This window comes from Carassius gibelio, chromosome A20, assembly GCF_023724105.1.
Source record: "Carassius gibelio isolate Cgi1373 ecotype wild population from Czech Republic chromosome A20, carGib1.2-hapl.c, whole genome shotgun sequence".
Classification (NCBI taxonomy): Eukaryota; Metazoa; Chordata; class Actinopteri; order Cypriniformes; family Cyprinidae; genus Carassius; species Carassius gibelio.
In genome coordinates, this window is record NC_068390.1 from 21,330,346 (window position 1) to 21,354,325 (window position 23,980).

At 37.3% G+C, this 23,980-nt stretch overlaps 1 protein-coding gene across 9 annotated transcripts in view; it reads right to left on the reverse strand.

Annotated features, from left to right (window-relative positions):
• The window catches only part of LOC127938435 (protein enabled homolog), an 83,142-nt gene that overhangs the window by 46,386 nt on the left and 12,776 nt on the right, over nucleotides 1-23,980 (reverse strand). For 2 of the 9 annotated variants that reach the window (XM_052535037.1, XM_052535033.1), the window contains exon 1: nucleotides 8,314-8,631. The exons of 2 other annotated variants lie outside the window; for them this stretch is intronic. In XM_052535037.1, the coding sequence (XP_052390997.1) occupies nucleotides 8,314-8,402 (89 nt within the window). In that variant the 5' untranslated portion in view covers nucleotides 8,403-8,631. Of the gene's footprint in view, nucleotides 1-8,313; nucleotides 8,638-18,088; nucleotides 18,248-23,980 lie in introns of those variants that run through there. 5 more of the 9 variants (XM_052535034.1, XM_052535032.1, XM_052535038.1 and 2 more) reach the window with 5 other exon arrangements.

Sequence of the window (23,980 nt, forward strand, 5' to 3'; positions counted from 1 at the left end):
GCCACAGACTCCTAAAATAACACTTCTGCTGCGCGTTACCTACTCAGCTAGCCACAGGTGCGTGAGAAAGAGCAGACAGGCGCTATTTTAAACCCTACTCCTGTAACAGAGATGGCTCAGGCTGACTGCTCACAGGGAGCTCGAGGGTCCACGGCATGGTGTAGGCGTTGCAGGGAGCTCGAAATAGGCTCCGACTCCCACTGTGAGATGTATACTGTCTCACAGCCACAAGGTGAAATTAGCATACAGTGACAAATAACTGAATCCCTGAACAGTCTACAAAATGAGATCACGATGAACCTGGCAAGATGTGACCAAAAAATACATACATATACAAAGATATATACCATACACTACCATTCAAAACGTTGGGGTTGTTAAGATTTTTTAAGTGTTTCTGAAAGAATTCTCTTATGCATATCAACTTCAAGGCTGCATTTATTTGATGAAAAATACAGTAAAACTAAATTTGTGAAAAATTATTATTATTATTCAATTTTAATGCATTTTAAAATGTCATTTATTCAAAAACAGCTCTGTTCACAGCGACCCATTTCGGTGCATGTATCTTTAAATGATAATCAGCTACTGCTAACCTCATCCCTCTCTCGCTTTTTTTTTGTGCATTCAGTACCATAAAAAGAGTGTCTCTGATTTCAGGAGAAAATTGAGACTTTTGTTCACTTTAACATTAAACTACAACACACCTGCACTGCTCACAAGACACTACTGTTGCCACAGCTGTTGAAATCGCAAACAATGTACAACTGGCTGAGGGTGGAAATATGCTAATACTGGACAGTCAGTCAGTGGCAGTCACCGGACAGTCAGTCAGAGCCTGAGCAGTATGACATCATACTGCTCAAATAATCAAAACGGCTTGATAATTGAGACCGATTAGGTTTTTGGGAGGTTTAAAAAAAAGAAAAAGAAAAAAGGAGTGAATGGATTTTTATCATTGTAGGGTGGTTGTGTCCAAACACTGCTGGGTCACATTTATACACTGTAAAACCGAACAGTGAAATTAATCAAATGAAATTAGTTAATTGCACTCAAATAATAACGAAAGTTCATTGGACTTAATTTAAATAAGTTCTGTTAACTCAAAAATTTGTTGTAGTGAGGTGAACTTAAAATGATTGTGTTTTCTAGTTCCCAGCATGCTCTGCATCAGAAAACAAGGAAAATACATTTAGAAATTAAGTGTTATTTTGTGTGTTTTTACACAAGATTAACATAGAGGGACATAAGTTAATACACAAATGTTGTGTTATATTAGATTTTACAAAGGTTTATGTTATGTTGGATTTGTAGTGTTACCGTTGTGGTGAAGAGTAGAGCCTGTGGTTAGACTGAGGATGGACAGCAAAAGCCTTATTTTGAGTGTATTTCCCACATTATAGGAGTTGAAAAATAGATAAAATTATGAGTGAATTACTCCCTAATTATAAGTTCAGAGATATAATTATTTAAGATAACTCTGAGATAATTTAAGGCAACTGGAATTAAATTTTTTTCAAAATATTTTTTGAGTTCTGTGAACTTATCAGGGTTTACAGTGCATGTAAACACAATTTAAAAGTACATTTTGCATCCAATGTCCCATTTCACACAATTTTGAACAATACTGTATGCATAAAGGCACCAAAAAGCACAGTTAAAGGGTTAGTTCGCCCAAATAGCCAAATTATGTTTTTAGTAACCTCCGTTTATCTTTGAAACACAGTTTAAGATATTTTAGATTAAGTCTGAGAGCTCTCAGTCCCTCCATTGAAACTGTGTGTACGGTACACTGTCCATGTCCAGAAAGGTAAGAAGTAGTCCATGTGACATCAGAGGGTCAGTTAGAATATTTTGAAGCATCGAAAATACATTTTGGTCCAAAAGTGTGAAGAGAGAACTGAAGATGAACACCGAGCCGAAACAGATAACGTTCATGACTCGTTCTCGAATTACTGGTCAACCTGTATTTGATGTATACCTGAATTAGAGTTTTAGAACATCTCTTGAGAGGAGATAACCTGTTTTTGAAATAGTCATCTGCCACCTTCATGGTGATTTTTTTGGCAGTGAGAAGTGTATAGAAAAACACTGCATGAATATTCTTCAAAACTGTCATTGAGTTGCATGGGTTTAAAACAACAATTATGTAATTGATGACAGAATTTTACTTTATAGCTGAACCAGATTCCTTTAATGAGAAAAATAAGCAAACACTATTGCGGAGTAGTCAGGCTAGCTGAGAAATTCTGAATATTATTCTTCCTGTATGACTGTTTAGGAGGCGTTTGGAAGGGCAGGATGTCGATCTCACTGTATGAAGTGTCATGTCAACTGATTCAGCACTTGTATCCGTTTTCCTGTGCATTTCATTTCCTCCATTTTGAGGAGGATATTTCATTATGTATTCCACAGAACTATCTGTGATACAATATTCATGCAAATTCAAAAGATTTCAGACTTTGTAGTGATCATGCACTAATGTCGAAAGAGACATCCTCATAAGTCACAATCTCTCATTAGGTTTTTTTTTTCTGTTGGTCTTTTTATAGACTGAGGAATTAAAGCCATCACCTAAGTAACACTGTGTGAATGGCTGGGTTGTATGTGTAGCTCTGTATGAGAAAAGGGAAAAAAATAACAGAGCCATTCAGGCTTCTTTTCACTTTGCCTTTTGTTTTGCTGCATAACACAAGCTCTGAGCGCATGATCAGCACTAAATACAGTAAACGGGTCTATCCCGAGACTATCCCAAAAATGCAAAATGGATATAAATACTCTCAACCCGGTGTTCACCGTTCACCTTGGCATCCTTACTATGATCCTTTACAGCTAACGACAGCAACTGCTTCCTTCCACCGTCGAGATGGAGAGTCCCTGAGCTGCCAACACCTCACCTCCTCCACAAAAACTGCAAAAACTGGCTTAAAAATACACTCCACTCACAAACCATGAGTCACGCAGAACACCCATTTCAGTGGATGCCAGTGTAGATTCATTCATGCCATGCTTTGCAGGACAATGGGAGACATCATCACTGTATAAACAGCTCTGGTGACATCCTCTGCATGGGCAGCTATTTGTGAGAAGAGTCTGCTTTTAAGCCACTGGCAAGGGGACAAGAACACACTTAAAAGGGACAGAAACCAATGCGAGCAGAGTGCTAATACCGTTTTAATTCAAAGATCCTTGACTACGGACACAAAATGAGCATTATGTAAGATGAAAAATAAAAGTCAGCACCAGCAGATACAAAAATGTGCCAAATATTTCTATATTTATTATATATATATATATATGACCACAATGGTTTTGATTAGCTTTAATCACTTTGAAAAGGAAGGTACCATTAAGGGCAACATGTGCAGAACAAATCTGTCATAAATGTTTCATAAAATTACCAAGAGAACATGACTGTAAAAGAATATGCCATGTTTCAGCATGTCGTTATGGAAAGAATGAGTCCACAAAGTTATATCTTCATGACTAGCATAGTCAAGTTCACTTTTGCAGCCACTCAGACTGAGCTCTCACTTATTTGCCGTGTTTCACTGCAGGATTATGAACATTGTGCGTAATTCTACACATTCCCACAGATTTCATAATTATAAAGCAGGAAATTCCCGCAAACATTTATGCACTAAAGCTGGTTGAATTCAAACAGATTATCAGAACAGGATCAGTCATTTGAAAACTTTGTGTGATACGGAATTTCTCAGTGCGATTGATTGGGATTGAGTGATACCTCGTCTTCTCCCACTCTCTCAAAATGTACAAATAGCCTCACATCCATGATATCCACATTGAGTTTGCTCTGCAAGCGAGCTGCATGACTCAATACAAGACTAGGGCATGTTTCGGATAGTTCAAAATTTTAAGTCTCAATTTAAACTATTTTCAAGCTATTTTAACACAAAGCACTCGCACACTCTCTGAGACGGTCTTCTAGGTTAGATTTGTGCTGAGAATATAGTGATTATCTGTAATAAATTCTAATTGGAAATGTTGTTAGGTTATATGTCATCCTGTTTCACAAGCATCACTAAATTGTGACATTTCCTCCACTCCAAGAGACATTGAGTATGTTTGCATGGACATCTGTAATCTAAGTAAGCTAAAGACAATATTATGATTAAATTGTTTACACGAGTTGCTTTTAGAATATTCCTTTCAACGTTCCCATGCAACGCCATCTGACATTCTCTCCAGAATTTTACGTATCAATGGTATCATATACAGTTTAGGGTGTTTCATTTTTAATTTTAAGAAAGCTTCAAGAGCAGTTAAAGGGGTCCTATTATGCTTTTTTAAAAAGTCTTGATTTAGTTTTGGAGATGTACTACAAAACGCTCTCATGCTTGGTGATTCGAAAAACGCAATTTTTTCACATAATTAACATTTTTACAATACCCTTTCTCCCCAGCCTGGCAAAAACGGCTTGATTAGTTCCAGGTTTGATAAAGGCCCGCCTTCCAAAAAACTAAATGTGTTATGATTGGTTAGCTGTCCCAGTGCATTGTGATTGGCGAACATCTTAGACAGTGTTTTGGTATTGCCCCAACCTTTGCCACAGTAGCAAGTTCCGTCTGCTCCAGTATAGTTAAGCATGGCATCAATATTAGCACATCAATTTGAGCCTGATTCAGATCCGAGAATGCTAAACAAGATAATTGTGCAGGACCTTTACTCACACAGATATTGCAAGACAGAGTATATTGCAAGACATAGCTTTTGGGGGGGGGGGGGTTCTGTGATTAGTGGTAAATGTCCATCACCTGCTTTCAGACAGAGCCGTAGTTCGCTACTCAATATCTAGTTCATAATAGCAGATGAATCGCATGCGATTATGAACGCGATATTGCGTAGCTTGTCAGCACTAATCACAGAACCGGCTTTACTAACGAGACACGCATGAAAATCACATGCGATAAATCGTGCAGCCCTATTTTTTGTGCTAAATCATGTTTTAGATACGATGTCAACAACTGCTAAAAAACAACTTCATTTACTATGTACACATAAGTGCAAGGGTTAGATTACATCGCAGAAACGGCATACAACTTATAATTTAAAACATAAATAACACCCACAACAACAAAGCAGCATATTTACAGGCTGTGATGCAGATACAGCAGATTGTCCCGAAAAAGTGGGAACTGCTCCATCTTTCAGCAAAAAGCTTTTTGGCGAAACCAGCACTGTACTCCCTCATGTTGTGGAAGCTGTCCTCAGTATAATGTGCATCACATTCAAATTTCCATAAGCAGGATTTATTCTTATGATATTCCAATGGTCCGCTTTGCGACATCACATACCACGGATAACAATGCGGTAGTCCAAACGAGCCGTTCATTGTAGTTCTTGAAAAACCTTAAAAATGATGAATCTCCCTTTGGAGTTGACTTTGAGTTTTCTAACTTTGTAGACCTTTTTAAAAGGCCAAAAAATACATATTTTTCACTGACTAAAATTCAAAAATGGTTAAAAAGCATAATAGGACCCTTTTAACAATGGATAAAAATATGCCTTCTTGCTTGAATCCATGCTCTTTTGTTAGTGTGTATCCCGTCAGAAAATGCGGTGAAAAATCCTACAGGACAGTATTAGTGTGATTAAGGTTCCACACCAGTCTTTCGGATGAGAATTTAAACCGAGGTCCTGACTCTATGTGGTCATTAAAAATCCCAGTACAAAAAATCCCCTACAAAGAGTAGAGGTGTAACCCTGGCATTCTAGCCAAATTTGCCCATTGGCCTCTGACCATCATGGCTTCCTAACCATCCCCATACATTGATTTGCCTTATCACTCTGTCTCCTCTCCACCAATGAGCTTGTGTGGTGGGCGATCTGGTGCAATATGGCTGCTGTCGCATCATCCAGGTAGATGCTCCACACTGGTGGTTATTGAAGCGATTTACTTCTCAGACTTCATCTCTACATCTCAACTTCTCAGAATGCTGCAAGCGCACCACAGGTCATGTGACAAGAACCAATCATCCTTTCTATAACACTGAAAGCTCAGCCAAGATAGAGGAACAGCTGATCATCGCTGTACAGGGATAGCCATTTTTAAGTAAATGTAGTGTAAATTTAGTAGCAGAGCTACTGTAAGCAATTTTCAGTGCTGGACATCCATTTATCCTTTGCTGAAACTTCCGCGTCGTCATGGAGAGCGCAGGTCATGGTTACTTAGCAACAGCAGACACAGCGGGAGCGCAAGCTACCGAGCGTTTTGGAAAGGAGGAGAAAGCAGCGCTGCTAGCGTTTCCACGCATTTTAGGCGCGACATGTGAACAGCCCCTAAGGTAATCAAAAATCTGTTTACATTGGAGTATGGAGTATGGTCTTAATCTTGTTAATATACAATTATTGTTGTACATGTAAACATACTCAAGCACTTTTCAACAATTAAAAAGGTAGACACGTTTTAAGTCAGAGAATGTTGACCTGACACCGAAACTCTTCAAAGAAAGTGCTGTTCTACCCAATATCTACTCTAGCACAAATCTATTCCTTTTTCCTTCAGGCATCCTTGTTTGACTGGCCACTAAAGAACATCAGCAAAATACTGCTATCCTAAATACATTTTCACTTTGACAGATGCCATCTGTCATCTTTATCTAAGCAGTGTGTCGGGTATAATCCACACAGTTTGACATGTAGGACATTCAAGATGTTCATGGTTGTGTAGTAAAGCCAGATGGATGGCTTTACAAAGTCTAAGAAATATTAGATTTTTTTTAAATCATAATACATTTTTACTCTAAATAGGTTTCCAATTAAAATTTTAACTCAAGCTGACAATAATTACTGTGACCTAAGACAGCATCTTGGAAACCACAACTTCAACCACACAAAACCCCTGTCATTAAACCACTGAATAGTTTGATATGCCAAGCTAACATTGCCCTCTGAAACCATGTTCCATCCTTTCTAGATATGAATAGAAAGTGCACAATAATATTCTATTTAAATATATAAATACACACACACTTGTCTTTTTGATTGCATTTAAAGTGGACTGAAGTGTTGCCAACACAAACATTAGCATTCCCACCTTGTAAAAATATTGTGTTATTTAATATTTAAATATTTTTTTACTATTGAGTTGGGAATGCTAGATAACTTTTTTTTGGCAACACTTCACTTTAAATGCAAATAATAATAATAATAATAATAACAACAATAATAATAATAATAATGTGTGCATATTAAGTATATACATTTCAGAAATGTATTTAAATATGTTTAAAATAGTTATTACTATTTTAAAATATTATCATAACTATATAAATGTCTAAAAATACATATACAGAAACTAAAAACATACATGTTTTGCATGCATTTAAAGTGGAGTGAATGTTTCCAAAGCAATAGTGTTAACCACAAAAAAAAAATCTTAAGAATGAGCAGCCCTGACTCAAAACCGGATCGGCATGGCAGGTGTTACTCAGCACAGTAATGCAAAACATCAACATCAACATCAACAAAAAACGAATTTCAAAGAATCTTTTCATTCTAGAGAAAACTACCACCAACACCTCACCACAGTACAAACCTGGTTTTCGGAGAGCCTCAGGTCATTCTGGTGTTTACATAATACATAAGGCAATTCAATTTTAACAAAGTACCAGGTGAGTGTTGACAGTGACATGTTTTCCCCCGACTGAGCTGCTATTCACACCCGAAGAACACAGTGACTTCTCACACCAATCCTTTTGCATGCATGGAGGTTCCCCCTTGAGAACATCATAAGTGATACTTGTTAGACATGACAGTGAATGGCAGCATGGTCTATTAAACACACCATTCATAGCAGCTAAATAGAGAAACACCTTTCCTCCAAAGACTTTTAAGCACTTATTGGAAGAGAGAAACCCAATTTAATTTGGCTGAGAACCCTTATCAGTAAAACGAGGACAAAAACGAACTTTAATACGGTCTGTAGGGCAATATTTGTGTTATGGGATAAACTAGCCATCAATGTTTGATGAGTGATTTTGCAGAGCGCAAATGTTGGTTGCCTGCCACCGGTTTTATAGGCCAATTTGTGAATCTCCCATCCATTCCACAGGGAGCTATTAGAGCTAATCTTACCGAAAACATTTTCCACCAAACTTCCTAAAGCAGCTCACATTCTCCATAATTGCAATAGAGCATTGCTTTATTAAACCCCACAAACCCAAACAACCAACGATGAAGCAGAAATGAAACCGACGAGAACCTAAACAATGCATTTCAACAATATATTGAAGGATGCAACAGTTGCTCGTATCAGGAAAATAAATCCATGAAGCCTGTGTGCGTACATACCGGTGGACTTCCATTTTTGAAGACAGGGTGCATCTTTCATTCAGTATGAAGCCGGACACCTTGCATTGTGCTGCAGACTGGAGCTGCATGGCTACCCCCGGCTCCGACGCTGCGGATTCGATCCCGATCACACTCGCATATTCATCGCATTCCTCCTATTCTGAATACATCGGTGATTCATTATTTTGAGACGGGCGCAAGTCAGCGATGTTTCTCCATGCTGCTTGCATACACAATCCCGTTTTTCACAGTGCTGGATGGTAACCTGGCAACAAGCATTTGAGCGCTCACAGTTGTTAAAGGAGATCACGTTTGGGAAGATGAAATTGCTACGCTGTGTTAATACTGCTCAACTGAGCAGGCTTTTTCTCGCCCTGCCTCTCTCTCTCTTTCTCTCTCTCTCCCCCTCGTTCTGGTCTTTCCTACCCCCCACCCTCCTCTCTTTATTCTGTACTGCTCCATTTCAATAGGATGATAAGCTAAATATTTAATGATTGAGAATAGATTGGAGGCAATCCAAAAGAAGAAAACACCTTATGTGACCTCTCAGGTCACAAACGTACTTTAAGTACTTATGTAAAATGTGAGCGCTTGGATGGCAACAGACCTCAGTACTGAAGGAGGCACTGGAGTTACCATCAGATGTTGTGCAATTAAACCAGATGTGTTCGAATTCTAATTCTAAAGTAGGCTAAGTTGTAATACTGAGTTATCTTTGAACATGTAAGATTATTTTCTAAGCGCCTAGGGCTGGATGATATGCCTGAAAATATTATGTTATTTCATTTCAATACCAATCACAATATTTCATTCTAGGAAATGTACTGCACATTGTTAGGCCTCACGAATAACTACTAAATAACTACTAATTAACTGCTAAATAATAAAGCAGCCTTTTAATTTACAGCACCATGAAATAAGTTTTGTTTTTACTTTTGTTAGACAACACCCAAAACTGAGCTTGTGTAGTTAGAAAGAAGTCCCATGACTTGAATGGATCTTGTTTTGGGGCTTTAGACACTCAGTAGAGAAAGACAGTATCATTACAAAAAATGTACCATGCTACCAAACATTTATATATTATGACTTTAAATTTAAACAATTTTTGTGAGGTAGCGGACCTTTAAAAACTAGGGAATGATTTGACCAGAACATTGACTACAGCTTAGTTTCAGCTGCTCAAGGCAATGAGCAATGAAGACAAATCAATTAAAATGATAAACATATATTATTGCAGAATTCCTGAACAGTAAAATAAAACTGGTGAAACGTGACAGATGCACTCTGAGATCATGTGGTTTGGTGTATGGCACAGACCTGTGGTTTGCGATTGTCTGGCCTGTCTCCACAGGAACAGATGGGTGTGAGTGACGGGCCAGGTGTAGAATAAGGGCCTGGTCATTTTTGAGGGTTGGGCTGACTGCACAGATGCCTGATCATAATGCACGGTCACACTCCAAGCGTCCAGCCTGTAAACTCTGCAATTAATCACTCAGGCGCTGACGCCAGGACAGAGCCGGTCAAGGACCCACCCAAATCAATCATCACTGACGGGACGAGTGGACAGCAAGATTAAGTGATGTGACTTTGGTGCTTCTCAGCAGGGCTGTCAATATATATAGCTTTCAGCAGCCAATACCAATTATAAGTATTCTAATAATTTGTATTAAAGTTACTTTTGTATGTATTACTATTATTAATGATAGTAATAGTAGTAGTAGTAGTAGTATGACTATTATTAAATTAGCACTATATACTACAATATTTGCATCTGTGTTAAAATATTATAATGTTAATAAATAATTATATAAATACTAACAAATTAAACAATTCAATCAAATGACATTTACACGTAAGGAGGACTGTTATATCTTTACTTCCCAACTGCTCAACCACATATAGAGTATATTTTGTATATACAATACAAAATTATTATATGCTGTATACTGCCTCAATACCATGAAAGCAGTTCTTGAAAGCAGGTAATGCTCACTCTCATTTTGCATTTCATTGATGGCATTGCATTTCAACATTTTCAGACCAATGAATGTAATTCACTCAAGCAAACGTGCACGTCAAGCATACTCACAACAGACTCTCACGTTTAGAGAGAAGCGCAATTATGCAGGAATCAATTAGCTACTTTGGCTCTGAGAGCAGTAGGCCAACATGCTATCAATTACAACAGCTAACGTAGACCTTTGGAGTCTCACGTAGACAGCAATTGGCGTGCCACATCCCAGATTTGTCAGGCACTGAGAGAGCCACCTGGAAGCACCAGGTTCCCGCGAGTGGGTGGTGTAGTCAGGTCAGGCTGAGAGTGTGAAACCTTGAGCCCGGCATTGGTGGAACACATGGTGCATCACATGGTGCATGGGAGGATGCATGCAACACCTCTGCTTATAAACCTCATGTCCGCAGGAGGCCTGGCACTGCCGCTTCAAGCTTTATGCATTTGCAGGCGGTGGCGAAAACAGTCATAGAACCAAGTCTGGGCTTATCCCTTTCCTAAAAATACTTTGACACTATATGAGTGTCCTCTTTTCTCCATAGAAAGTCACAGTGGTTAATCAGATAAGCACATAGATAATCTTCAGTACCTGCATCACTGAACTTGTGACACAAACACAACAGAACTGCTAGATTTAAATCAGCACAGTCAGCAAAGGATCGAACGCAACAGTTTTTAACGAGTGCGCCCTGTTTTAACAACAAAAAATGGTTTTGTTGTCTCTGTTGAGGAATTACAGAAGTTCCTCTCATTGCTAGCCGACCAGTGGATCCAGTGAGAGCTTGATGGGGCAATGTGGAATAAAAATGTTTTTCAGGCGTCGTGGCAGTAGAGGTGGCACAACTATAATGATATTGTAACAAAGTTAAAAACGTTTGTGAGTCGGAAAGGAGGAGGCAGGAAAAGGCAGACATTTAAATGAAACTTTAATAAAAAATAAATAAACAGCGCGACAGCCCCTCGCACAAACCAAAACACGAAATAAAACCCAGGCCTGGTCCTCCCTCGTCCTTCAATGTCGTTGCTCCTTTTATCCTTCCGGAGCTCCTCCGCGGGACTCAATACTGGTGAGTGGGGCAGGTGTCGCTCATTCTCATTGACTCCACCAGCATCGCTCCATTCCCATGGCTCTCGGCCCCACCGACACATGAATAATCCCGCCTACTCTAAAGCAATACGAAAATGGAGTGGAAACGCTAGCCGAGCCGTGCCGAGACGAGTCATACCATGGAGTGGAAAAGTGCCATAAGTTTTCTTTATTACTTAAAGATGGACACATAAAATAAGGCTCCAAAATAATAGTGTGTTGGTTTATAATATAATAGTGACATATAAATAGGTGAATTTTGTAAAAAATACTGTGTTTTTTTACATGCGAAACATGAACACATGTTATATTGCACACTGTAAACACAATCAAAGCTTCAAAAAAGCGCGAAAAACGGGACCTTTAATATATAAAAATGCAGCAATATGACCATAAGACTTGGTCAGCTTGATTCCAACCAAATCAATAGTTTTATAGCAATTCATACTGTGGCAATAAAAAAAAATATAGAAATTATTAGTTAATTAATAATAATAAAAAAATAAAATTGGAAATCTGGACAGAGTAAAAATGTATTAAAAAAATCTAATATAACATATATAAAAAATGCACTGGGTATTAATGTAGTAATTAAAAATAAATATTATGAATCAATACATTTTTAAAACTGTGTAAAGTACTTTTTTAACGGTGATCCAAATCTTTAGCTGCTCAAATCTGAAATGCAAAACCATGTGAATGCCTAAACATATGCAAGCACTCTATCCTGCCCCTAGCAACAACCTGCCAGGATGCAGCTATATTCTAATACATGTGACAGCAGAGATAGACAGACTGACTGACTGCTAGGGTCTGGCTCCAAGCAGGACATCAAAGAGCACTCAAACCATCTCAATGTCACATGAAAAAATCTTTACGCAATGCTACAATAGGCATGAAGCATTCATTTAATCTTGCAGCTTATTCATGGTTTTGATGATTGCTTTACACAATACTTTTTTTGAATTTGAGTTATAACTTGAATTCCTATGAAGTCAATTCAACAGTATTTCCCCCTAGCAGTAGAAAGGCCATGAATCATCTCAAGTAGTGAGGATAGGACTCATCCAGCCTTAGACTAAACGGAGCTCAGAATAGTGCTGACAGCAGAGCTCTCACACCAACACTTATAGGGAAAAGCTTACTAAAGGTTAAGAGCTCACCAACAGATTACCATATATGATCACTACTAAACAGCTTGATAAAAAGTCAAGATGTCATACTGATTCATCATTACGTTGTGCATACTTTCACTAAAGAAAAGGATCATGATGTTTTTAACAAATCTGATTTCAATTTCAGCAATTTTAAGTAGAACTGGTTCTATATAATAACTAGGGCCCTATGATTTCCGCGATGCAGAAAACGCAGACGGAATCGCGGAATCCAGTCATAAAAACGGAATTTAAAGTTTAACACGCAATGTCATGGAATTTGTCAAATTTTGAATTAATTAATCAAAAGGAGGTCATTGCACTTACATCAAATCGCGATATGGACTAATATCTGTACATATTAAGCCGGAAAAGTCTATTTAAATAAGAATCCTGCATGTTAAGCGTGTCTGTGTTAATGAATGGCGCAGAAGTGCTGTTTCCTTTATTACATACACAGAAGCACGTGTGACATTCGCGATGATTTCAGCGTCTGCCGTCTCACTAAATGAGGATGAAAACACATGAACAACATCTTCAGAACTGCTCTGAGAGTCACTTCGTGAGCATAAGACCATTTTATTTGAGCAAAAGCATCATATAACATGCACAGAATTGTAAAGGTATTCATTTATTTTGAAACCCATCAAAATAAAAGTCCAGTTTTGAAGTCTATTGTTCAGTAGAATGTACATAGCCTACTACTACTACTACTACTACTACTACAATGAAACAAACATTATTTTTTAAGGAATAATCACACATTTCTTCCATGTTTTAATTTTAATAGTAGACCCCCTTGTTTGCAAAAAAAAGTTTGCTTAATTTTAAGTAATAGGGCTTGGGCGCCGCGTTGCATTCTGGGACGTGGCGGTCCTGCTGGCAGCCTCGCAAATGTAAACATACATCAAGTCGAATGAGAAGAAGCAGAGTTAGGAGAAAGAGAAAAGATGGTAAAATCGTGAAAAGGTTGTGGGATTTATAGGGATACGCTAAATATGGATGCCAGGTATGTGGACAAAATCGGCACTATTAACGGTTTAGATCCATATGAAATTCCCAACAAATAGTGGAGTACCGACGGAGACTTGCTGCCACACTTTTGCATAATAGATATCTTCGGCTACCTTGTTTGTTTTGTGAGCGCCTACACTTCAGAATAATTCTGAAGCTACAAGTCATTGAAGTCTCATGTACAGTTCACAAATGGATGGGTATTTTCCTGTAAAATATCCCGTTAGCTCTTCGATCGGACCTGTCAAGTCTCTGTGCTGTTGTCCTGTTGCTACTCCTTGCCCTTCCAGCGAAACAGCGGTTTTCAAAGCATCGTTTTGCTTACTTGAAAGCAACCTTAGCATGATGTTGGGCTTTTTAAGATAGCGTGGTTGTTGTGAGAGCACGATTTCACACCAATCTGTAACTAAAGTCACGTTAGACCTAGCTTCACAAATCGCTTAACGTTAGTTAATGCAGCAGTTTTGTAGTTCAAATTTTTTTTTATGTCAGCAGAGGGATAGCAACAAAAATGAATGTTGAAATTTCCTGTATTTTGGATGAGTAACCCAAGAAATTTCCCTTATTTTCAATGTTGACTTAAGCTATAAATTAATATTCAGATGTTATGGTCTCCGTCACGCCTCCAAGCAGGAAAGCGGTGTAAAGTTAATCCATTCTCATTTTGTTTTCCCCATGGCGATTATATGTTGCGCTATTTACACCCCACAATACAGCAACGGTTTACCATGGTTGAAATAGATTTTTAATTAATCAAATTAAGACACACGGATGAGAGGGAGTATGTCTAAACATTGCGCAGTAGCCCGAGTAGCAGTAAAGGTTGCTGTCAACGTGGTGGCCACGCCAAGTAATGACGTCACGACGCCCAAGCCCTATTAAAAAGACAAATAAAATTTATGTTTCATGCCTTGATTTGATAACGATAAAAATGTAAATACACACAGAATTTGAGGGGGAAAATCATTTAGCTTCTTTAAGAAAAAAAGAAAGAAATTAATTTATTTTATGAAGGGCCGGGACTTTAACGCGTTAATTGAGATTAATTAATTACACAAAAAAATAACGCTTTAAATAAGATTAATTAATCACAGAAAAAAATTCCCGCATTTTTAATAACTTATTTTTGCACCGCGGAACGTTTCTCACTGGATGAGTTTCGGCGGACTGATTATACTGGAGCACAAACTAGCATTCGCATATCACCGCAGCAGCACATCGAGTCTCAAGTATCACCTCAACGAAAAACATATAGCAGCTAGCGTGGACTTTACCCTTTATGTTGAACTATGTATTATTTTGTTGGTGCAACTGGCAGTTTATGTTGAACTCTTTATTGTTTTGGCCAAGGTTATTGAGAGTTGGACTTAGTATGTTATGGCCTCTGAAGCAACAGAGAGAGGTTTTCTAATAGTCATGGTTTCCAATGTTCTGAATGTAATTGAAAGTATTGTGTTTTACTTAAAAAAAACACTTTACAGAAGGTTCCAGCACCTATAAGCTACATGCATTTCTGAAATGTACTATTTCTAAATCGTTTCTAAATATGCTATTGCTACACTTAATGGCAAAAATTGAACTGGTCTGCTAGACTTGGTTGAACAAAAATAAACAATATTTTGTTGCTTAAGCTTATGTATTCAGTCATTATTCAATGGTATAATATAAATCCATGTGAAAATGTTTTTTATTTCTCACTGTTCTCAGGTCAAATATTTATATGCGATTAAAATGCGATTAATTTTGATTAATTAATTACAATGCCTCTAATTAATTAGATTAATTTTTTTAATCGAGTCCCGGCCCTAATTTTATGCATTCATATAATTAGACATGCTAAAACAGAATTTGGTGACAATAAAAAAAAATATGGTGAGAAAAAAATAAAACATTTCCTAGGGCCCTAATCATGTAATTTTTGTTAGACTTTTATAACTGATTTTAAAATGTGTAAGTTTCATGATTTATTTAATTAGACTTACTTTATGATCAATAAACTTTAATTTAATTATTAAAAAGAGTGAAGAAAAATTAAAATGGAAAAAACAGAATCCAGAAAAATTTTATAACAGAATTTGGAAATAAATAAAATGGAATTTAGAAAAAAAAAATCAAATTTCAAACAGATTTCATTGGGCCCTATTAGAGTGTGGTAATTTCAACATTACTATTATTATTATTATTATTATTATTATTATTATTATTATTACCACTACTTTTTGTAAATAAAGCACATTAAGTTTTTATTATTATTTTTTCAGTATCCATTTTAAAAACTATCGGTTAATTAATCGGTATCGGCCAGTGTGGTCCAACCTAGCTATCGGTATCGGCAAAATCCAATATCGGTCGACCTCTATTAATTGGTTAATTAATTTACATGCTTATTGATTAATACAATTTAATTTAACCATTAAAAAGGAATTGAGAAAAATTAAAACAGAAAAAAACGGAATCCAAAAAAATTTAAACTGAAAAAACTGAATTTGGGAAAAAAATACAACTGATTTCATAGAGCCCTAAATAACCAGTTTCTCGCCTAAATAACCACTTTCGTTTCAAAAAAAGAGGAATGAATAAATACTGTGCCCTTCAAATGTGCAAAAAGAACAGCAGAAGGCCACAGGGCTCCTGTTTTCTCTGCACTCTCAGAAGCAGACAGACAGAAAAATCCCCAGATCAGTACCACACATCATCCTCAGAATAACAAATGGAGGGAAGTACTGCGGCACTGAACAAATTCACTCGTTCTTCCCTAAACACTAGGGTTTTGTGTACAGAGACACAGTATTTGCGACTTAAACCCAAAAATGAAAATTTCATTACCTATCCCTTTAATAGCAAAAATATGAGAGGTCACGAGTTGAGATTTTAACCTTACAGACGACTGCACTGGGATGCCAGCTATGCTGAGGGGTAGAAAGAGACTGGATTAGACCATGGAGGACAGACATGGAATTGCTAATGATTTACTGCAGCACAGACACACAGACGCATACGGAGCATCAATCTCCCAAACAAACACATACGGCGGGTCCAGGTGACTTATTCAACAATCACTTCAATCAGCTCTGCAAACTATAATGACTGCATATGCCAGATGCCTGCTGCATCAGTGTGTTAAACCGTAAACCAACTGATTTTATATTTAGATCCTTGTTAGCATATATAAATAAATGCAGCTGAATCCTATTATATAATATCACAAAGCCAAGAAATAAACTACCAAAGATAGCACACAATTTCAAAACATTTAAGCACACAATAGATGGTCTATAGGTAAAACAAGGAAATCAAAGTACTATGGAAGCTTAAACAAAAATGTGGAAGGGAAAAATAAAAATAATTTTTGCAGCTACATTACACACCAAACAAAAGCATCAGGGCGATTGTAAACACTTGTAAATGCAATACCTGTGAGAAACCACTTTGACAGAGATGGCTGTCAAATATCAAGTTGAAAACAGTTGTATTTGCAAAGTGCTTTTCACAATGCACATTATACTTCAAAACAGCTTTACAGAAAAGTGGCTTAGTAACCCAAGTGACAAAAAGGCAACAGTGCCAAGGAAAAACCTCCAAATCACACAATACTGTGATCCTGAATACTCTTTCGAGCTGTATACAGAAAAACCTGTCTCTGACTACACAGCTGAGCAAATTTACATAGACACTGAGGAAAAGAAAGAAAGAAAAAAAAAACGCCACATCACTCCCCATCTGTTAAGGGCACATGCACATGCTGGTGAGTTGCTAATTTATTGCTGAACACAGGAGTACAGTTCAGCAAAAACATCAAAACCCAGCTGGCTGTGTGGGGAGAAACTACGCCACCAAGACTATTAGAATTCATTGATTCATTGCACATGTAAGGACAAACACATTACCAGCAAGAAAGGTCTGTACTATAAAAATATAATGTGCCTTATTACACCATAATGACTTTCATTTGGCCAACTATAAAAGATTCCACTACTGAAAATCAGATTAATAAATAAAAATTACTAATAAGAGGATGATGATGATGATGATAAAGAATAATAATAATTGTTAATTAATGATATCTAATTTATTTATAGTGTCATGTCATTGATCCAAGTATTATATTGTCCATACTGTATAAGCTACTGTAACTTTGGAACACATTAATAAATGTTCTCTATTTTGGTGCTCCACACCCATCTCTGGGCTCAGAATAATTAGGCTGGTCCCTCCATTCATCCTAACTTTAACATAAGGTGGTTGAGTTTAATACTGACTTGCTGTTGCGATAACCTCAAGTCACTTTTACCTCAAGTTATAACCTAAGCAGCACAAGCCAGAGGGTACAGTATCTATTTTTACCCAGACTTCAGAGAACACCAAGATTAGTTATCAGTAAATACATCAAGCATGTTTACTATTCCATATGATCATGTTACAGATATATCCAGAATTCATTTAAAATAAATGCTCTACATGTCCACTAGATCTTGAGGGCCTCAATCGACCACTTTCTTGGAGACTTACACGTCACGTGTCATTTCTGCGTGTTCCGAACCTCCACCCGCAAGGAGTCTTCCTACTCCTGTCTACTCCTGTTCTCCTCCAAAGATTCCTCTGAGTCTGAGGTGTCCTCGTAGCTGACAGGTCTGTGGGACTCAGAGACGAGGCTGGGACAAGCTTCGCCGTTAGGACCCCTCCCTCAGGGCTAAATCAGGCAAGCTGGGCAGTCCCCTAAAGAATGCCTCCTCAAATGCCTTCCCAAAATAAACCTGCTGACTGAAGAGTGGCATGAGCTCACTGATGTTTTTTTTGTTTTTTTTCTCTTTTGGCCCATGTCTCTCATTTGTTCCCAATTGGAGCGGTAGAGCACGGAAAGTTCATTTAAGGTCTATTAAAGCAAACTCAGATGGGTTGATATACTAAGTCGAACAAGCATGAATGATGAATTAAGAATTGGCTCCCTAATAAGAATGAATTTGAGTTTAAATGGCCACTCTGCACAGAAAGTTCAACTGGACTGACAGAAAAAGAAATTCACTGGAATGTAATACAATGTAATGCATTCAGGGAAATAAATATTCTTCAACACTGGTCCAGAAAGATTAATTGATTAAATACAATTTCTGTCAGTCTGTCTTTTGTTTGTTCATTCTATCATTCTGTTCGTCCGTTCCATTTATCGGTCATTCCATCCATTCGTAGCTATCTAATGTTCTGTCCAATCTATTGTTCCACCTGTCCTTTCTATTTATCGGTCAATATATATATATATATTTTTTTTTTTTTTGCCAAGGCCGATATATCAGTCAATATTTGGCATTTTTCATATATATATAGTTTTTTTCCAATAAGTTTTTCTTTCAAATTCAAATCACAATTCTGCTTCTTATATTCTACCTCAATTCAAATTCGGGAACTGAGTGGGAATTTAAAAGACATTATCAATTAATAAACAAGAGGCTAAATATGCCCACAACCGTTAAGTAAATAACTTCAGTATATGTGGTAGTGATGTAAATGGCAGGCAAAGGGTTAGTCCTTCAGCCTGTGGAGGCTTTTCTAAAGTAACCATGGAGAGGAGCTCTGTGGTGAAATCCAATCCTCGAAAGAGAACGCACAGGCCACTGAAACCAAACTACAAGTCTGAATGAGTTGGGATCCAAACAGAGGGCCACTATTAAAAAGATCCCTGAAAATGCGGACAACCCTATATTTTTTTTGAACTCGTCTCCATGGTGACTTGGCCCCGTCCATCCATCTGAAGAGATGGGACTGATAGACTTGAAAGGAAACAAATAGTCTTTTCTCAGACTATCTGGGATTTGGTCGAAACATTTAAAGTCAGAAGCCAAAGTTAGTTTCTCCACCTCTGGTTTGGAAGAGTTGAGAGATTTTGTGGCTTTTCACATAGCAAGTAAAGCTTGGGAGAAATCCCATAGTAGCAACCACAGCAAGGGCCTGTATGTCATTATTGAGGAACTGAGGAGCAAAACAATGATTCAAGCATGCAGTCTGGCAGAGTTTGATCTGAATTCTCAAATAAAACCCTCTGTGGCAAGGAGTTGTTTGTTAGTGACAGGGTGTTGCTACAACAACGTGAAAGTAAAGACCATTTGTAAAATGCAGTTTTTGTCTTTGTGCTTGTAAATGTTGCCAAACATGTCTCACCAAGTGTAACCATTGCTCTGAATAATGTGACAAGCAAACAACCAATGGTGACACCACTAGGTTTTACTGGCGCAGCTTTGTATGAAAATAAATAAATAAAACATATCAGTGCACTATTTTTGAACATAAACAATTTGTTCCCAGATAGAAAACAAATAGTGTGTAATTTTCATCTGCTGAGCAGAAACTTACACGTTAGACTGTGGCCTTCTTGTATCAGCTGCCAAACTTGTGTCTAGTTGTTGACAAAGTGCTGACTATTCATCTCTACACTCAGTTTCTCAGGAAATACTACAGCAGCATCTGGCCATCAGGATTCTGAACTCTATACAACGATGGACACCGCTTTCACATGCACTTTCCTTTCTGTATCATAAAGCACAGAGAGCTGCTGTTACATGGAATCCGGTCAATATTCTAATGGAAAATAAAACATTCTCTGTTAACAAACTTACATCATGATCAGAGATATTTTCCTTATGCATTAGATAATCAAATAATTTCTTACAGTTACAATAAGGTTTAATTTGATATCATTGGTTCATGCATCATTATGAAATACTGAACAATACTTTTACAGCATTTTTCATCTTGCGTACATGTCCTATTTTGCATAATTAACACTTTTAACTAGGGCCGGGACTTTAACGCGTTAACTAAGATTAATTAATTACAGAAAAAAAAATTCCCGCATTTTTAATAACTTATTTTTGCACCGCGGAACGTTTCTCACTGGATGCGTTTCGGCGGACCGATTATACTGAAGCACCAACTAGCGTTCGCATATCACCGCAGCAGCACATCAAGTCTCAAGTATCACCTCAACGCAAAACATATAGCAGCTAGCGTGGACTTTACACTTTATGTTGAACTATGTATTATTTTGTTGGTGCAACAGTTTATGTTGAACTCTTTATTGTTTTGGCCAAGGTTATTGAGAGTTGGACTTAGTATGTTATGGCCTCTGAAGCAACAGAGAGAGGTTCTCTTATAGTCAGTGTTTCCAATGTTCTGAATGTACTTGACAGTATTGTGTTTTACTTTAAAAAAAAACACTTTACAGAAGGTTCCAGCACCAATAAGCTTCCTGAATTTCTGAACAGTACTATTTCTAAATTGTTTCTGAATATGCTATTGCTACACTTCATGGCAAAAATTGCACTGGTCTGCTAGACTTGGTTGAACAAAAATAAACAATATTTTGTTGCTTAAGCTTATGTATTCAGTCATTATTCAATGGTATACTATAAATCCATGTGAAAAAAAATTACTTCTCACTGTTCTCAGGTCAAATATTTATCTGCTATTAAAATGCGATTAATTTCGATTAATTAATTACAAAGCCTCAAATTAATTAGATTAATTTTTTTAATCGAGTCTCGGCCCTAGTTTTAACATTACGAATTAACATGAAAATTCTGTCATTATTAATATTTACTCACTCTCATGTCATTCCAAACCTGTGTGATGAAGATAGAAGACGACATATTAAAGAATGTTCGTAACCCAACAGTTTTGGTTACTAATGATCTCAAAATATCTTCTTTTGCTCTAAAGAAAAATGTAATTAATTCCAATTTGGAATGACACAAGGGTGCAGGGCCGTGCACAGACCTTTTGAGGGGCATGTGCTGAAACTGAAAAAGGGCTCCCCCCCCCCCCCATTTTTTATATCAAGATTATTTAGTAAGCCTGCATAAAAGGAAGAAATGGTCACATCTTCATGACAAATTCAATAACACAAAATAATAGCCTCAAAAGCTTTAGATTTATTCACGATTAATAACAACCATAATAATAATATTAGATAATATAGATAAACAGGGTTTTAAGGGCTTCTTTAAACCTAATTACAACAGCAACCTTCTGTGAGCTTCATGAATCCAATATTTCAGTGATCTTCTGTAATTTTTTTTTTAGTTACTACTACATTACTGTAGTAAAACCATGTTTTACAACATTTTATACAGAGTGTATACAGAGAGTATACCATAACATGATTAGCCTAAATATTAATAAATTAAGTGTATCATCAATCATAAATCAAAGAAGAAATTTCTTAGAAATATGTTATCTAGGTGCCGAGGATCACTCGTCGCTGTGTAAGTTCCAGTCCGAAACAGCGGGGGCGCACCTGTTATGATTTTCCGATGGTAAAAACAAATTATATGTTGTTGTATTACTTATCAATATATCGTTTTTGACCAGCGAATGTGTGCAAATGTGATTTTTTTTTGGTCCGTCATTAAAACGGCGACGGCGCCTGCCGCTGCGGGCATCACATTACATTTTCATCTACAGGTTACAAACTAGTTTTTTTAGCTATATAGACGGAGCGCTCAGTTTTTCCTGTGGTAAAATGCATTTGGCCAAAATCGCATTTTATAAAAGATGAAATGCTACTATCTGCACAGGCTATTTAAGTGTTGGCTATGTATTGGCTATGACTAGATGGCAAATGCTAGCCCTCTCTCTCAGGCGACGTCCCACATGTCTCAGTCAGTGAGTCAGTCAGACATCAAATAAATAAAATATGAGCCTTTATATACAGTGTTTAGTAGTACTTATTCAAACAACAAGATATTTATTTACCCTTCGCAAAACTTTGTTCAGCTCAGCTGGTGTCTACTGTGCGGCTGCTGTGGAACTTCAGTTGATTCAATAGAGGGGGCGGAGTTATCAGCTTATTGACCGCTTGAGGATCGAATAAGATTTACACAAGCTCGTTTTAAGAACTTTCATTTGGTAAAACAGACAGACAGACAGACGTAAAGGGTGACCAATAGCATTAAAAAAAAAAAAAAAAAAACACCACCAAAAAAAGGGCACTTCGGAGTGTAAGGGCAAAAAGGGCATGTGCTCTGCACAGGTTGAGCCCTACCTGTGCACGTGCCTGCAAGGGTGAGCAAAAAAGGTGAGGCAATTTTCATTTTAGAGTGAACAATCTCTTTAACAACAAACATTTGGGTATTTAAAAATAAACATTATTGTGTACACATAAATGCTGAAAAGTTCATTGTTAGTTCATTATACCTAATGAATTAACTTATTTTGAAATCAAGCAAAGAATATCTGGATCAACAGGATAGCCTTATGACATGGAAACAAAATCATATGTTTTTCTTCTGCCGAGAAGCCTCTGCTCTTGACCTGGTCAACTAAAAAAACCCAGGTCGCTCTCGGTGCTCTGTCACTCAGCTTACTAACAGATTTCAACTGGCAAAAGCAGGATTTAGCGCTTCAGTGACGCTAAGCCCATAATCCTTAAATCTTTTAATATCATGTAGGAAATGTTCGGACAGAGGAGAGAAAAGTCATGGAAAAAGATGAGGCCTAACAGCTGGGTCAATAACAGATGGTAAGAGTGGACGTATGAAAAAAATCCTATATCAAGGTCCAAGTAATTTTTCATCGCAGTAATAGACCTCCGTGAAGTTGGCACCCCATAAAAGGAAATAATCTCCAAAACTATGCCATTCGTTTGTGCCGTAAAAATTAAAGTTTGTCCTGGTTTTGTTGTTGAGATATTGAACATAATTTTTTTGGTTGCGTTATGTCACTCTTCACCGCATGTCAGTCAAATCGCTCCAAGCCGGTGTCATTCATTTGTGCCGTTAAAACAAACAGTCTATCTATTTTCCCTTCGCAGATATAGCAATTTTAATTCTGGAGCTGTGACGTCACTCTCCGCCCCATTTGGTCTAAATTGCATTTAAACGGTGTCGTTTGTTTGTGCTTAAACATTTACATTCTATCTATATCCCCTCCTTTAGAAATAATAAATATAATTCAGTGACGCCACTCTCCATCCCACCTCATTTAAATCGCACCAAACCAGTGTCTTTCGTTTGTGCTAGATTTGTGCTTGTTTGTGCCGTTGAAAGAAACACTGCAACTACGATCCCCTCTTATGTTTGTGCCGCTTTATTTTTTTAGATTTTAAAACAATATTTATAGGTCATTCTGAGGTCACTCAGAATCTTCTTGTTTATTTTGTGGATTCTTCTGAAGATTATTCATAACAATCAAATGTTAAATTAGGTGTCTCTGTAACAAAGACCAAGAGCCTACTGGGTTGAGCTTCGGGGAGATATAGTTACTCGGTAAACTCAGGAAACCAGATCCATTGATCAAGTACACATTAGAATATTGATTGTTCTGGACCATAAAACTTATACATTGCACTGACTGTGTGCAGTGGATTCTTTGGCACTTTACAGGTCTCCAGGATTAGAACTCCTTGAAACA